General features: G+C 34.0%; 1 protein-coding gene across 1 annotated transcript; it reads right to left on the reverse strand.

Moving 5' to 3' along the window:
* Nucleotides 1-5,466: 5,466 nt before the first annotated feature.
* LOC127123448 (uncharacterized) lies at nucleotides 5,467-12,806 on the reverse strand. Its single transcript, XM_051053669.1, has 5 exons — nucleotides 12,224-12,806; nucleotides 10,836-10,872; nucleotides 6,570-6,806; nucleotides 6,439-6,486; nucleotides 5,467-6,323 (listed from the first exon to the last, which is right to left on the reverse strand). Exons 1-5 carry the CDS (start codon nucleotides 12,544-12,546, stop codon nucleotides 5,907-5,909), a joined length of 1,062 nt encoding a protein of 353 aa, XP_050909626.1. The 5' UTR covers nucleotides 12,547-12,806; the 3' UTR covers nucleotides 5,467-5,906.
* Between the last annotated feature and the right edge of the window lie 1,095 nt (nucleotides 12,807-13,901).

The following is a 13,901-nucleotide window of genomic DNA, read 5'->3' on the forward strand; positions in this document are numbered from 1 at the left end:
CTGCGAAAACAGCAACAGTAAGTCTGTTTTTCACACAAAGTGACTTTTGTTTCACCCACTTATCCACTTGCTTTCCCTATAAATAGAGGCATTATTTCCCCTCATTTTCCATGCTTTCTAGTCCCCAAAAATTCTGAAAAAATATCATCCAACCCCCTCTTCTCTAAACCTAAGACAAACAAAAAAATATTTTTCTCCCAAAAGTCATCCCCCCACCAACTTTTTTCCACTTTACCCTTTTTTCCTTAAAACTTTCCACTCTCTAACACTCACAACTCAGATCCTTCATTAAGCCTCTATGATAAACACTTTCATCCTAAACTCTTTGCTTCACATTCAAGCTCAACATCATTTCAACCTATCTTTTTCACATTTTTGGGTAATGATTTTAGCTTTAACTTTTTTAACTTTTTGGTTTTGTTTTGGATTGAAAAATGGTTGTTTATTCTTGGTTGGTCTTTGAGAGGGTTTAGATTCAAGCTTGCAAAAAATGATTAATTTGGATTTACATACTTTTTTTTTTAGATTTTTGCTCTTACTACCTTTTTGTTCACCTTTTTATGTTTGTTATCATTTACTTTTATTATTGACTTGTTGTTACATTTGTTTGGTTAATAAGGTTTATTAGATCATGGCCATGGTTGTTTAGGGTTGATTAAATCTTCAATGTTTCAAACCTATTAATGATTGATCATTAGATCATTCATGATACTTTGAGGCATTGATAGATTGCATCTATTTCAACCATATTTGATCCATTTGATGCATAGATGAAATCATGTTCTCTATATTAACTTGCTAATCCATTTTCTTATTGTTATTCTACTAACTACTAACCACTAAGCACTAACTACTAACTTCTAACATTTATATTATTGCACTTTAATTCCTTGCAATTTATTTTATTGTTCATTTTATTTCATTTACTTTATGTTTATGTTCATTATTTATATATTCCTAACATTTACATTATTGAACTTTACTTCCTTACAATTTATTTTATTGTTCACTTTATTTCAAGTATTTTATGTTTATGTTTATTGTTATCTAACCACGTCATTTACATTATGCTAATTTATTTACTCTTTTACTAAATAAAAAGGGGAGTAAAAACAAAATAAAGATAATAAATCATAATTGTTTAAAATATTGATAGATGAACTTAGGGTTGTATAACTTTCTTTGTTACAAATCTATTGTAAGGTGATTATTAATCATTTTCAATACTTTGGATCAATGATAAGTTATCATTTAATGTGTCATATTTTGAGTTTTTGACCTATGAAAAAATAGTTCTCAAAATGTTCATTTTGCACATATTACTAACCATTAATTATACTTCACTAACTTTGTTTATCATTAACCTTTGTTATTGTAATTTTGGTACTACTAACTTGTTATTTATTTTAATGCCACTTATATCCACTAACCATTATTATTGTGATAGTCATTCTTTATCTTGTAATTTACTTTTATTTTATTACCTTATTCAAGTATTCATTACCATCATCATTGTACAAACTCATCATGCATGTTTGTTTACTTGTTATTTATTTTATTGTCATCAAACATTAAAAACAACAAAAACATGATAAAAATGATAAGAGCAAAAATATTCACTCCACTTTTAATCAACTTGGACTTAGAGGAATTCATTTTAGGACATTTGCTTGGAGGCATTTTCCTTATCTTTGTGATACTTTGTAAATGTTGGATTTTATCCGTAACTTAGATGCATGTTGTAAGAATCGCGTCATGACACCACCTTAGGGGCACATGTTTGTAAGACCATTATCCTTTGTTTAGCTTAGGTCACTTTTGCACACACAAGGCTTTCTCTTGGGATACCTTACAATGAGACCCTTTACTTTCTTGTTGGTTACTTTGCATTCATGTTGCATAAGCCAAATTTCATAATCAAATAAACCAAATCCTTGATTCAACGTCAAGTGGCATTTTCATAATCAAATTCAAAAATACAATAAAATTACGATTATCATTGTGCGCCACGAGCCTTAAGTGGTGGAGAATGAGTAAGAATTGAGCATTCCTACCCTTACTCTGATTATTTTGGACGCAAGACGCTTTGCTTGTTGTCTAGAATAATCGCTTACGCCCATAGACCTTAGTGCAATATAATCACAAACATTCATTTCATAAAACCCTTATTCAAGGTAAAAATAATACAACTCATCAAACTCATTTTTGTGCCTTAGGACATCTTCCTGAAAACCCTTTTCTCAAAGATAAAATCAACCAACACACAATTTTCTACTCCGAACTACGGAGCTCTAATTCCTCATCCCCGAATGAGTGATACGTAGGCACAAGGGTCCTAATCCTTGGCGAGCACTATAATAATAAAACACCCCCTCTTTCACACACATTCTTTTGAAAATAAAACAATGATAGATAAATCCCCCGTGTATGTAAAATAACCCAAATGATTCCCATGGAGTACCATGGACGTAAGGGGTGTTAATACCTTCCCCTTGCGTAATCGACTTCCGAACCCAAACCTCGGTTGTGAGACCGATTCTTTATTCTCTTTTAGCGCTTCCCGTGTGCGTATCTTTTGAGGGTTTTATCGACTATTTCCCCTCGCCTCTCCGATAGAGGCACACAAATAAAATTCGGTGGCGACTCTTCTGATTCTGCCTCCCTTTGACATCTCTTTAGTCCCGGTTTCGTTATCGTGAAATCTTGGTAGCGACAAAGTGGACTGGAGAAAGGAAAAGTGTTAGTCATCTGAAGGTGTTTGGTTTTGTTACAAACATGTCCCAGATGCTAAGAGAAGGAAGTTGGATGACAAAAGCAGAATTACGTTACTTATAGGGTACCACAGTACAGGTGCTTATAAGCTCTATTGTCTTGTCACTAACAATGTTGAATTCAACAGAGATGTCATTGTGAAGGAATCAGAAGCGTAAGATTGGAGTAAATCTCAATCCGACTCTGGTGTAGAGCCAACTTCTGAAGATATCTGAAGGTTCTGAAGATGAGTCAGAATCAAAAGATGATTCTGAAGGTGACTCTGACTTTGAAGACGATTCTAACTCTGTAGGTGAATCTGATTCTGATCCAAATTCTGATGGTGATTCAGAATCTGGTGGAGATCCAGACTCTGAAAATATTCCAGACTCAGAAGGTGGTTAATGCCTCTGAAGGTGGTACTTATGGGGTTTCAGCATCTGATAATGTTATAGCGTCTGAAGAAGACTCTAAACAAGTTCTGAGGCCACAAAGAATTAGAAATATTCCAAGAAGATTTGCAGAGTTTGACATTGCAAGATACTGACGTAGACTTTGAAGGAGAATTCATTCAGTGTGCCATGTTAGTAGACTCTAAACCAGTGAGTACTAAAGAAGCGCTCAAGAAAAAAGTGTGGCTGAAGGCCATGAAAGAAGACCGTGAGAATATAGAAAGAAACAAGACGTGGGAGTTGATTGAGCTTCCAAAGGACAAGAAAGTCATCAACGTCAGATGGCTTTTCAAGGTGAAATTAAAGCCAGATGAATCAATTAGCAAACATAAAGCAAGGTTAGTGGCAAGAGATTTTCTAGAGAAACCTGGGTTAGACTACTTTGAAGTGTTTGCTCTTGTAGTGAGACATGAGACAATCAGATTGGTGATTGTGATAGCTGCTAACAAAAATTGGCATCTGATGCATCTGGATGTGAAATCTGCATTTCTGAACGGTCCATTGCAAGAAGAGGTATATGTGTCACAACCTCCTGAATTTGTGAAAAAGAATCAGAAATGGATGGTGCACAGGTTACATAAAGGGTTGTATAGACTGAAACAAGCTCCTAGAGGTTGGAATCTGAAAATTGATTCATTTTTCAAACTTCAAGGATTCAGAAAGTGTGAGATGGACTATGTTCAGCATACTTATGAAGGCAATATAATTCAAGTATGTCTGTATGTTGATGACATATTGCTAACAGGAATTTGTGAACATGAGATAGCTAAGTTCAAGAAGGTGCTGATGAATGAGTTTGAGATAACTAATCTAGGAAATATGACATATTTTCTAGGGATGGAGATTATGTACTCTGAGAAGGGTATCATTTTGCATCAACTGAAGTATGAACTTGAACTTCTGAAGAGACTTGAGTTGCTGAATTGCAAGGTTGCGGTCACACCTTCAAAAACAAATCACAAATTGGATTTTGATCCTGAGGATGATGATGTATATGCTACAACTTTCAAGTTGTTGGTTGTCTCTCTAAGTTATTTGTGTAATACCATACCTGATATTTGTTATGCAGTTGGAATGGTTAGTAGATTCATGAGTAAACTGAAATGGTGTCATTAACAAGTTGTTGTCAGGACTCTGAGGTATATTAATGAGACTATGAAGTATGGAATTTTGTTCCCTTCTGGTGAAAAGGCTAATTTAAAGCTGATGTGTTACTCAGATTTTGATTGGTGTGGAGACAGAGTTGACAGAAGAAGTATTTTTGGATATTTATTTAAATATCTGAAAAGTCCTATCTCTTGGTGTTCCAAGAAGCAACCAGTTGTTGCTTTGTCAACCTGTGAACCTGAATATATTGCAGGTGTTATGGTTGCATGTCAAGTTGTTTGGCTTCTGAATTTACCGCAGGATCTGAAGATCAAAGTAAATAAGTCTTTGAAGTTGATGATTGATAACTGCAATCAATCTTGCTAAGAACCCAATGTTGCATGGGAGAAGCAAGCATATTGAGACTGAGTATCATTGTCTGAGAAGTCAGGTTCAGAATGGTGTGCTAGAAATTATGCACTGTAGCACCTAGAAGCAGCTGACAGATGTTCTGACAAAATCGATCAAGACTGATCAATTCTCACTTGAAGGATGAAATTGATGTTGTTAGTTTTGATTAGCTGAATATGAATTAAGGGATGGTGTTAGAAATAATTCATATTCAGTAGTAATAGTAGTAGTAGTAGTAGTATTAATTATGTTATGCTTAACCTAGTTAGTGTAGATTAGCACTTTTACCTACGTAACATTATTGTTGTGTATATATAAACTAGTATAGTTGTCAACGGTAATATGTACTGAATGTGTGCATTGTGTGAATGTGTATAACCATTTACTATAATCGTTTTGTAAGAGTAGTGAAATTTTGTTATTCTCTCTTATTTCATCTTCAGCTTGTACACCAACACTATCAAATCTATTTAGCTTTATGCATATCAAGAATGAGAAGAAGTCCATCTTAAAAGTCTACCCATCAAATCGCATTACCTAGAAAAGAAACTTTCTATTTTCAAAAAGAAATTTCTTTTAAGAGTTTGGAATATTTCCAACATTAACAGAGACAAAAGGCTACCCAGGTAATCTTCCATTTTTATCTTATTATATGTCTTTTATGTGAATGAAGATAAAGATTTAACTCAAAATGAAAACAATATCTGAAACACTTGAAGATAAAGATTTAACTCAAAATGAAAACAATATCTGAAACACTTGAAACTTATCAAAAGAAAATACATTAGTGATTTCATTTACTACATCAAGATGTTGATTTTACAGGCCATAAAAATGCATATGTTACTTTGAATCATTTAACATACAGAAAACTCACTCAATATATTCACCTTGGAACAGACATCATTTACCAGGAGTGGAGAATTTGGCTTTCCTGCAATCAGAAGATCCCGCATTCGTGCGTGCAGACAGAGACATTAGTGGTCGTTCGATCAAAGATAAGACAACTAAAAAAAATACATAGTTTAACTTTAATTTTATAATTCAAAATATCAACTTTAAATTTGAACCGTTCGATCTTTTGACCAGACATCCACCGACATCCCAACCGCATGAATGCAGAGAACCCCGACTATTGGACAGCCAGATCCGTGGAATAGTGGATAGGAGCGGATAAGTTATCCTGGATACAGTTCATGTGAGAGACTACCAAACTAACCCCTTTCTTCTCCTAAATCTATCAACATGATCTGTGCTCATTCGAGACTTTTCTGGTTTGTCTGGTTTTTTAGACTTTTTAAGACGGCTATCTAAACTGTTTCTAGAAGCTTCAGGAATTTCTGTACTCAATTCAGAAGTACTAGAAGTTCCAGTTTCTGATTCTTTGCTAGCTTTGTTGCCTTGATTCTCAGTTTCTACAGTATCCTTTTCAGAACCATTTGCAGTAGTTGCTTTAGGTTTTCCAACTGTCTGTACATATTTCTTTAGGTGTTTAATGAACTCGGGGTAAAGCTCAAGATTACAATGTCCACCTCCACTTACCCACAAGGGCTCATACTTTACCTTGCAAAGTTCCCACAGCTGTTTTCCATGGGACACGTCTACAACTTCATCTGCTGTACCCTGATCTTGGACAAAATGAAATCGTTACTACAATCTATGAAATTCAGAGCGGATTAATAACAGATTACATATTTGGGGGAGGGGGAGGGAGAGGGAGAGGGAGAGGGTTACTTACATGGATAACCAAAACAGGACATTTGACCATGCCAATTTTATCAATATTCTGAAAAGAAGTAAAAACAGACCGCATAAATCACAATGTATTGAATGAAGCATATTGAAATAAAATCTGTAAGAAAACTATACCTTGTAAATATCAAACCAATATGTCCGTTTTACAGGGTATAGTACTCTCAGCCCTGATAAAATTGGACTATGCAACACAACACCTCTCAATTCTGATATCCTTGAAGCAAGATCAAGTGTTGGACCACTACCAACAGATTGACCGTACAATATCAATTGTTCATCTTTCACCCCATACTGCTCCTTCAGGCATTTATATGCAGCTTCAATATCTGCGTATGTATTATATTCAGATGGCTGTTTCAAAAGAAAAAATGATGACTGTCAACATACAAGCAATGTCACTCTGAAAGAACCATCAAGAACATGATAGTATTACAAAAAGAAAAGTAGTTTCTTTATTTGATGGAGATTAACTTAGTCATCAGCTTATATAATAGCATGCAACTGATATCTTTGCAAGTTCCACGAATTTGGGGTTCGTGTTCAGCCAAAATTGCGAATTGGCAACCTGCAAGGTTACAAAAACGTACTTGCCCATTATCTATAGACAAAACTCAAATAGATGAACTACATAACCTCAACACAAAATTAGGATAGATTGACTTTCTAAACCTATGGCTAGCACTTAGAGCATGATTCAATCAAAGAGCTCACGGATGGCAAAGCTAGAAAGCCTGTTCACTGAAGCCTGTCTCAAAATGTCTAATTGTGTGGATGAGCTATATGTGGCCCAAAAATGCTTTTAGGGTTTTAAATGAATGCTTTGATTTTTGTCTCATACTGATATTTCAAGCTGGGTATCAAGCTTTTGGCAAAGGCTCCGATTTGTGTTTGAAAAGTAATTTTGTGTGGAATGTTCTTTACAGGTCTAAAAAAATTAAAAACCAATTGTTGGGTATTGCAACCTTTTAAACTTTGCAAAGTAGTGCTTTGCTATTACTTGCATGACTTCATTGACTTGTAGCCATGTATGTAATCCACGATCTTGAATACAAGATTATAACAGGTTCATTTGAAAGGAAGAAAAACCTCATTTAACTGTGTCTAAACACAACATAGACACGAGAGCTTTGAGGAATGGATAGCAATCTTAATTTTATTTAGAAAGACTTAGACCAGACTTGATCGAGAGAGTTCAAGAGAAATTCTAAATACAGGGCAACACTTTCGGCTGATGACATATGTATGTGTGTGTTCGGATGATTGTTTGTTAAATGTGATTTTTAATGAACTTATTTATGGTTAAAATTGAGTTTGAAGTAAAATAATTTTTGTTTGGTTTGTTTTAATCTAAACGTAAGTAGGATATATAATCTAGTAAAAAGTTTGTGTTAATGCAATCACTTCTAGTGAAACTAAGGTTTGGAGGAAAAATTAACTCTGTTGACAGGTACCAAACAGTTGAATTTTTACTAAAATTGTGTTTAACACAAGGTAAACTCAATTCTGATTCTCTCCACCATAAACCAAATACACACTTAAGTTCTTTGCACTCTGCAAATTTGGGCAAATTGTGTATAGAAAATAACAGATAAACTACAACATTTTCTAGAAAATATAGCATTTTCCATATTCCAATTGCTCTACCTCTTATCTCATTGCATATTAATCCCTCTCCAGCTTATTCTCTGCCTTCACTTTCCACTTCTCCCCCTTCTCCATCTCTACACCTGAACTCATGCTTCCCAGCACGCCTGATCCAACCCTCTGGTTCTAATATTATTCTCGACAGTCCCCATATTTCCTAGTCTACTCATCTCATGTATATATGTGCTACAACTATAGAACTGTTCTACCTCGTTTCACAAGAGATTTTTTCAGAAATGGTTAAACTAATACAGTTCACATTATTCTTGCACTGTCTTTAGCTCTTCAGTGGCCAGTTCAAGTACTAGATGTGAATAACACCTCCTATATGGCTGCTACCTTGACAAATACATCTATATGCAAAAACTAGCAACTTCCAGACTTTAAATCCACTGATACATCAATATTTTACAAGCTTCGGAAAGCTTATAAGGACTGAAATAGGCACAGTGACAGATTTATATGGGGGCGGGAGGGAGCCATAGCACCCTTCAACTTCCCATGGTCTAGTGGTAAAAGCTACGGTGTTTTCCTTGAGGTCAAGGGTTCAACTCTTAGTTCCACCACATTTAAAAAAAAAAATAGTAGAAGAACCTCCTTACTTGTGAAAAATTTAACGAACCTCCTTACTTGTGAAAAATCTCCTTAAACTTCGTAGCTTTTTCTTATAAATGGAACCAAAAAAATCATCCAAAAATTCTGTAATAGTTAGAACCAGAGGGAGTGTCATATAACAGGCATTAATTCAGCCTTAACTGAGCAACTCATTGTTAAGCTAAATGATCTCTTCTGTTTTAATTGAGCAATTTGGGTCCTTAATATCATCTTGGCATAGGGGTAAAAAACCTGCCTAACGGCTATATCTCTAACTCACCAGAACTAAATACATTTGGGATTCGGTAGGTAGTTGCAAGATCAAAAAAATTGGTAACAGCTACGTAGTGAACAAGTATCTAATGATCAGTTGTGCAGCCTGATTAAAAAACCCTGAAAATCATGGATAATGCAGGTTCCGGAGATTGGTGCATAAAATGGTTATCTAATTGTTATGGATAATGCAGCAAACTACAAAGTAGTCAGAGACCTTGATGGAGAAGGGTAAGAATCTAAGAATATCATGTGAAGCTCATTGCATTGATTTGACATTAGAGGATTTTAAGACTACCTTTATTTTCATAATTGTTCATTTTAACAGTTTTTTATTTATTTATTGATTAATGCTTGATTTGATCAAGACGATCTAAGGAATTAGTGTTCTCGGTTTGAATTAAAGAGATCACTTACATGGACTAAATGTATTCGGACCTGGTAAAATCATACATCAATTACATGGATATAACTTGAACTGATTTCAAGGTCAACTACATAGAAAAAGGACCGTGGAGATTCTGACCGTAGCTGCATTAACATGTTGAGATTCTTAATTTTTGTAGACTTAATTGGTTTACTACGATGTTGTACGGGACAGAATGTTAGGCATTTAAGAATTAACACGAGAATAAAGTAAGGGTAGCAGAGATGAGGATGTTGCCTTGAATGTGCGGTAAGATTAGACAGGATAAGATTAGAAATGACAAGATTGGAGAGTGTTGGGGTAGCACCTATAGTAGAAAAGATGGTGGAAAATAGACTTTGGTGGTTTGGACATGTAGAGAGAAGACAGGTAGATTCTGTGGTAAGAAGAGTAGACTAGATAGAGAGAAGTCAAATAACTAGAGGCAGAAGAAGACCTAGGAAAACTATAAGAGAAGTTATTAAAAAAGATCTCGAGATTAACAACTTGGATAAAAACATGTCCCTGTATAGAACATTATGGCAGAAGTTGGAGCCGACCCCACTTAATAGGATAAGGCTTGGTTGTTGTTGTTAATCTCTGTTTTGAATTTACTTAAAAATTACTTGTTACATTCTTCATTCATAAATTAGTAATTACGATTTTAGGTTCGATAACAAATCATATTTGATTGTTGGTACTTAACACAATCCTCGTTAGGAATGATACTCTACTTTTTGCTTTATTTCTTAGATGACTGGTACACTGGTCAAATGATGAACAACAGTTGCATTCAGGTCACACTATAAATGAAAGAAGCCTGTTCCTAGTTAACGAATAACGAAGAATCCAACAAATAAAAGAATACTTCTAGTCTCTTTATTTGTACTCTCTTTTTTCATTCATTTGTTTCAGTTTTTTTAGTTCCCTTTAAAGCTTCTGAAAGGACACCATGGCCCAATGGATTTGATGACTTAATCATTGGGCCCAAGTCACACACCTCACACACTTACAGCTTCTAGAAGGTTGTGGAAAGTAAGGGAATAATAACTAGTTAGGATAATCCCTGAATTTTTAGGGAATATTCTGTTATAAAAGGTAGGAAAGAGAAATGAGTAATTCAATTAGAAAGTTTGTTAGGAGAGATACTCTCTGGTTTAGGAGCAATTCTGCTCTGGTTTAGGAGTTCTTGGAACTCTTGTTTAGTTTTCTGTTTCATCCACCATTGTAAGTGCTTTAAGCTCCGCCAATTGAAGTAAATAATACACAGTGTTCACCATAACTTTCTAGTCTCTATCAGCTTCAAAGGCCAAACAATATTTCAGGTCAAGATAAGATGCATGTAGGAAGAAACTTGAACTGATATGAATTTGCTAAATATAAATATAGAAAAGTTTGACTAAAGGAATATCATAGTATTAATAGGGTGATATACTTAGAGGCTGAAAAGTTAAACAACTAACCTTCCCTGTCGACTGTCCATAACCAGAGTAATCATAGCTGAAGAAAGAAAATATGTTATCAATATATAATATAATTCAACAAAAAGATATAAAGCACTATCACGAAAGAAGATTTTGAAGGAGAACATGAGAATATTTCATATTTTACACAATTGAGAATAAGAAAAGCATTATTACTTTAAGATTGACACTTATTACTTTATTATTCTCAATCACAATTTTATGTCACTAAATATAAATCTTTTTGATGAAACTAAAGAATGAATCTCCTCAAGCGATATCATGGAACTGCAATAATCTAATGATAAAACAATATTAAGCAAAAACAATAAAAAATAAAATTTTCATCAAAACAAGAAGTCCGCCCGAGCATAAAACATAGTTGATCTATATATACAATATAACAGAAGTTTGATTCATTAATCATCAGGTACTGCTTCAAAAATAGTAACAGAAAGATAGATAAACATGTAAGCATTTATTCACTCAATCTTTTCTATAGAAAAAATATTGTGCTATAATTCATCCAAACAGGAAAAGAATGAATGATGTGTATGATGTGATGTATCTTAAGGAATCAAATTTGGTACCACTGTAGCAGACATCTTCAATCAAAAGTTAGATCCTTTCCTCTTTTAACACCGATACCATCATTAAGATTAGGAAGCTATAATTTACCTAGAAATGATTGAAACCTACCTTAAAGCATTTGTTCCATGATCCGAATTTCAAAACCACCACAAAAAGCATCTTTACCAATTTCAAGCATAAAGTATTTTATTAAAAAACAAAGAGAATCAATCAATCATAACATACACACAAAACAACAAAGGTTTTAAAAAACGGTCCGTGACCACGAAAACGACCACGACAAAATGGTATTGGCAGATGCCTATACTAATACAGTTATTCCCCATTTTCGTGTTAAAGAACAAATTATGGTAAACTCACACTGCGACGACTGCAATCAATGTCACAACACCTATAGCAAGATCCAAAAGAAGGGTTGCACCCATTGCAGATCTAGTATAAGCAATCTTACCTCAAAGAGATACCAAATCCATAATCTCCTAATCACACAACAAAAACAACTTCAATAGTTTCACCAAACCTCTATTCCCTTTAATCCATTAATTAATTAATGAAACTAAAAAACGAAAATCAATTAATGAACAAAAAGAGCACTTTCCCATATTCCATTATCATCATAGTTTTCACCCAATTATAGCAAAAAACCATTAACATCTATCTTATTCCTAAGATCATTAATACTTGACTTTAATCAAAATAATTAACCATCATATAGCTAAAAAAAATCCATAAAAATCTCAAATAGCAGCATAAGAAATTAGAACAGTTAAAAATAGGAAAAGGAAAAAGGAAAGTACCCCATAACATTAAGGCGAAGTCTATTACTCAATTCGACGAAGAGTTCAAACATTTGACCTAAATCAGCGGCATTTCCATGAGAGTAAAGCATGGTGCATGTAGGTCTATGGTACTTAACATACACCGCCGCGATTTCGTTTCCTCTCCGTGTCTTAAGCTTCACTATATCCACGTTTTCCTTCATCGGAACCTCCGGAATCGAAAGCTTTGTCGCCGGAGAATCATTTCCGGTGGATGTTTCAGAAACGACGACTGTGTACGACGGTGGTTGCGGCGGGAAGAAAGCGAACTTAGCAGCAATCGAGGACGTTACTCCGCCCATGGTTGCTTTGATTCATAAAGACGGCAGTGACGGCGGTTGCGGCGGTGAGATTTCAGATTCAGAAAGAAAGAAAGAGCGGCGCGTGAAGTTTTTGTTTGTGTTGGTGTAATAATTCTAAGTTTTTTTCTGTAATTATTTTTATGTTACTGATTTTTTTTTTTCCTGAAATTCAAATTGAAAGAGAAAAGAAGAAGAAAGAAGAAAAAGAAGAAGAAGAAAGAGACTATTTAATGATGTGTTGTATAATTGTAAATTGTATAGTATTTGTCGACTCTTGTTGCTTCTTGCTTTATTTTTTAAATTTAATTATTGAGTTTTTATTGCATGATGAGAGGAAACAACGATAATAACTTTTAGTATACGTGGATAGTAATGGTAGAGATTAATTTCTCTAATTTAAAAGACCAAAAAGTTTTCTTTTTCAAAATAATTTAACACTTGCGTGTTTAAAGCTGAATTAGAATTTAGGACATTTAGTTAACTACTAGGTAAATTGTGGTGTATATATTTCTTTTAAGTTAAAAATTTATTTAAGAAAAAATGTAAAATAGAAAAATAAGGATATAAATTAATAAAAAAATACAAAATACTATAATATTAATAGTTAAAAATTAAATATTTTTATTCAAATAGCCCACATTTTCATTTTTATTCTCAAACTAACTTAAATTTTAAAAAAATTCAATCTACTTCAACTTCAAACAAAAAAATTTGGGACGTAGAGTCAGCGTCAGATGAATTGGCGCGCACTGTAAAATTAAAAGGATGGTGACAATTGAATTGCTGACTCCATCTAGTCTAACCAATCCAATTGACACTAGTGTGTTGTGCTTTAAGTGGTGGTGCCAGTTAAATTGGCGTTTATTTGCATTGCTAAAGGGTGGCGTCAATTTAACTAGCAACAATGTGTTGGATGCTATTTTTTACTATAAATGAGGTGTCTTTTAGCATTCACTCCACACCATACCTCTTCTTAACTTCAATAGTTTTATCATGATTGTTAGAAGAAATTAGCATGTGTTTTATTCGATAATAAAGTGTTCGATGAAAATGTTTTTTTGGAACATCCAAACTTTCGAGTATCTTGAAAAGAGTTTGAACCGTTGGTTAGATGGATAGATTATAGATGGGGAAAGAATTAGAAGTATTTAGATGATTGTTCACATATCTCAATTGCAGATGACAATAATGTTATGCAGCGTATGTGTGGACGAGTTAAAGATGACACTGATGTTAGAGTTATGATGTCTTCACCAGATGATACTGTTTTGCTTGTTGTAATATCTTAGACATATGTCTTTGTTGAGTGTTTTTATTTATTGTTTGCGTTGTTGTTTTAGGCGAGTTTATGTTCG

Source organism: Lathyrus oleraceus, chromosome 1, assembly GCF_024323335.1.
Source record: "Lathyrus oleraceus cultivar Zhongwan6 chromosome 1, CAAS_Psat_ZW6_1.0, whole genome shotgun sequence".
Lineage (NCBI taxonomy): Eukaryota > Viridiplantae > Streptophyta > Magnoliopsida > Fabales > Fabaceae > Lathyrus > Lathyrus oleraceus.

Bases quoted from the DNA above. Each gene is read 5' to 3' on its own strand.
- LOC127123448 (XM_051053669.1), bottom strand. From the start codon at position 12,546: ATGGGCGGAGTAACGTCCTCGATTGCTGCTAAGTTCGCTTTCTTCCCG. The intron at 10,873-12,223 runs GTACTTTCCTTT...TTCTTTCTTCAG, and splicing joins CTTCGCCTTAATGTTATGGG to CTATGATTACTCTGGTTATG. The intron at 6,324-6,438 runs GTAAGTAACCCT...GTCCAAGATCAG, and splicing joins GTCCTGTTTTGGTTATCCAT to GGTACAGCAGATGAAGTTGT.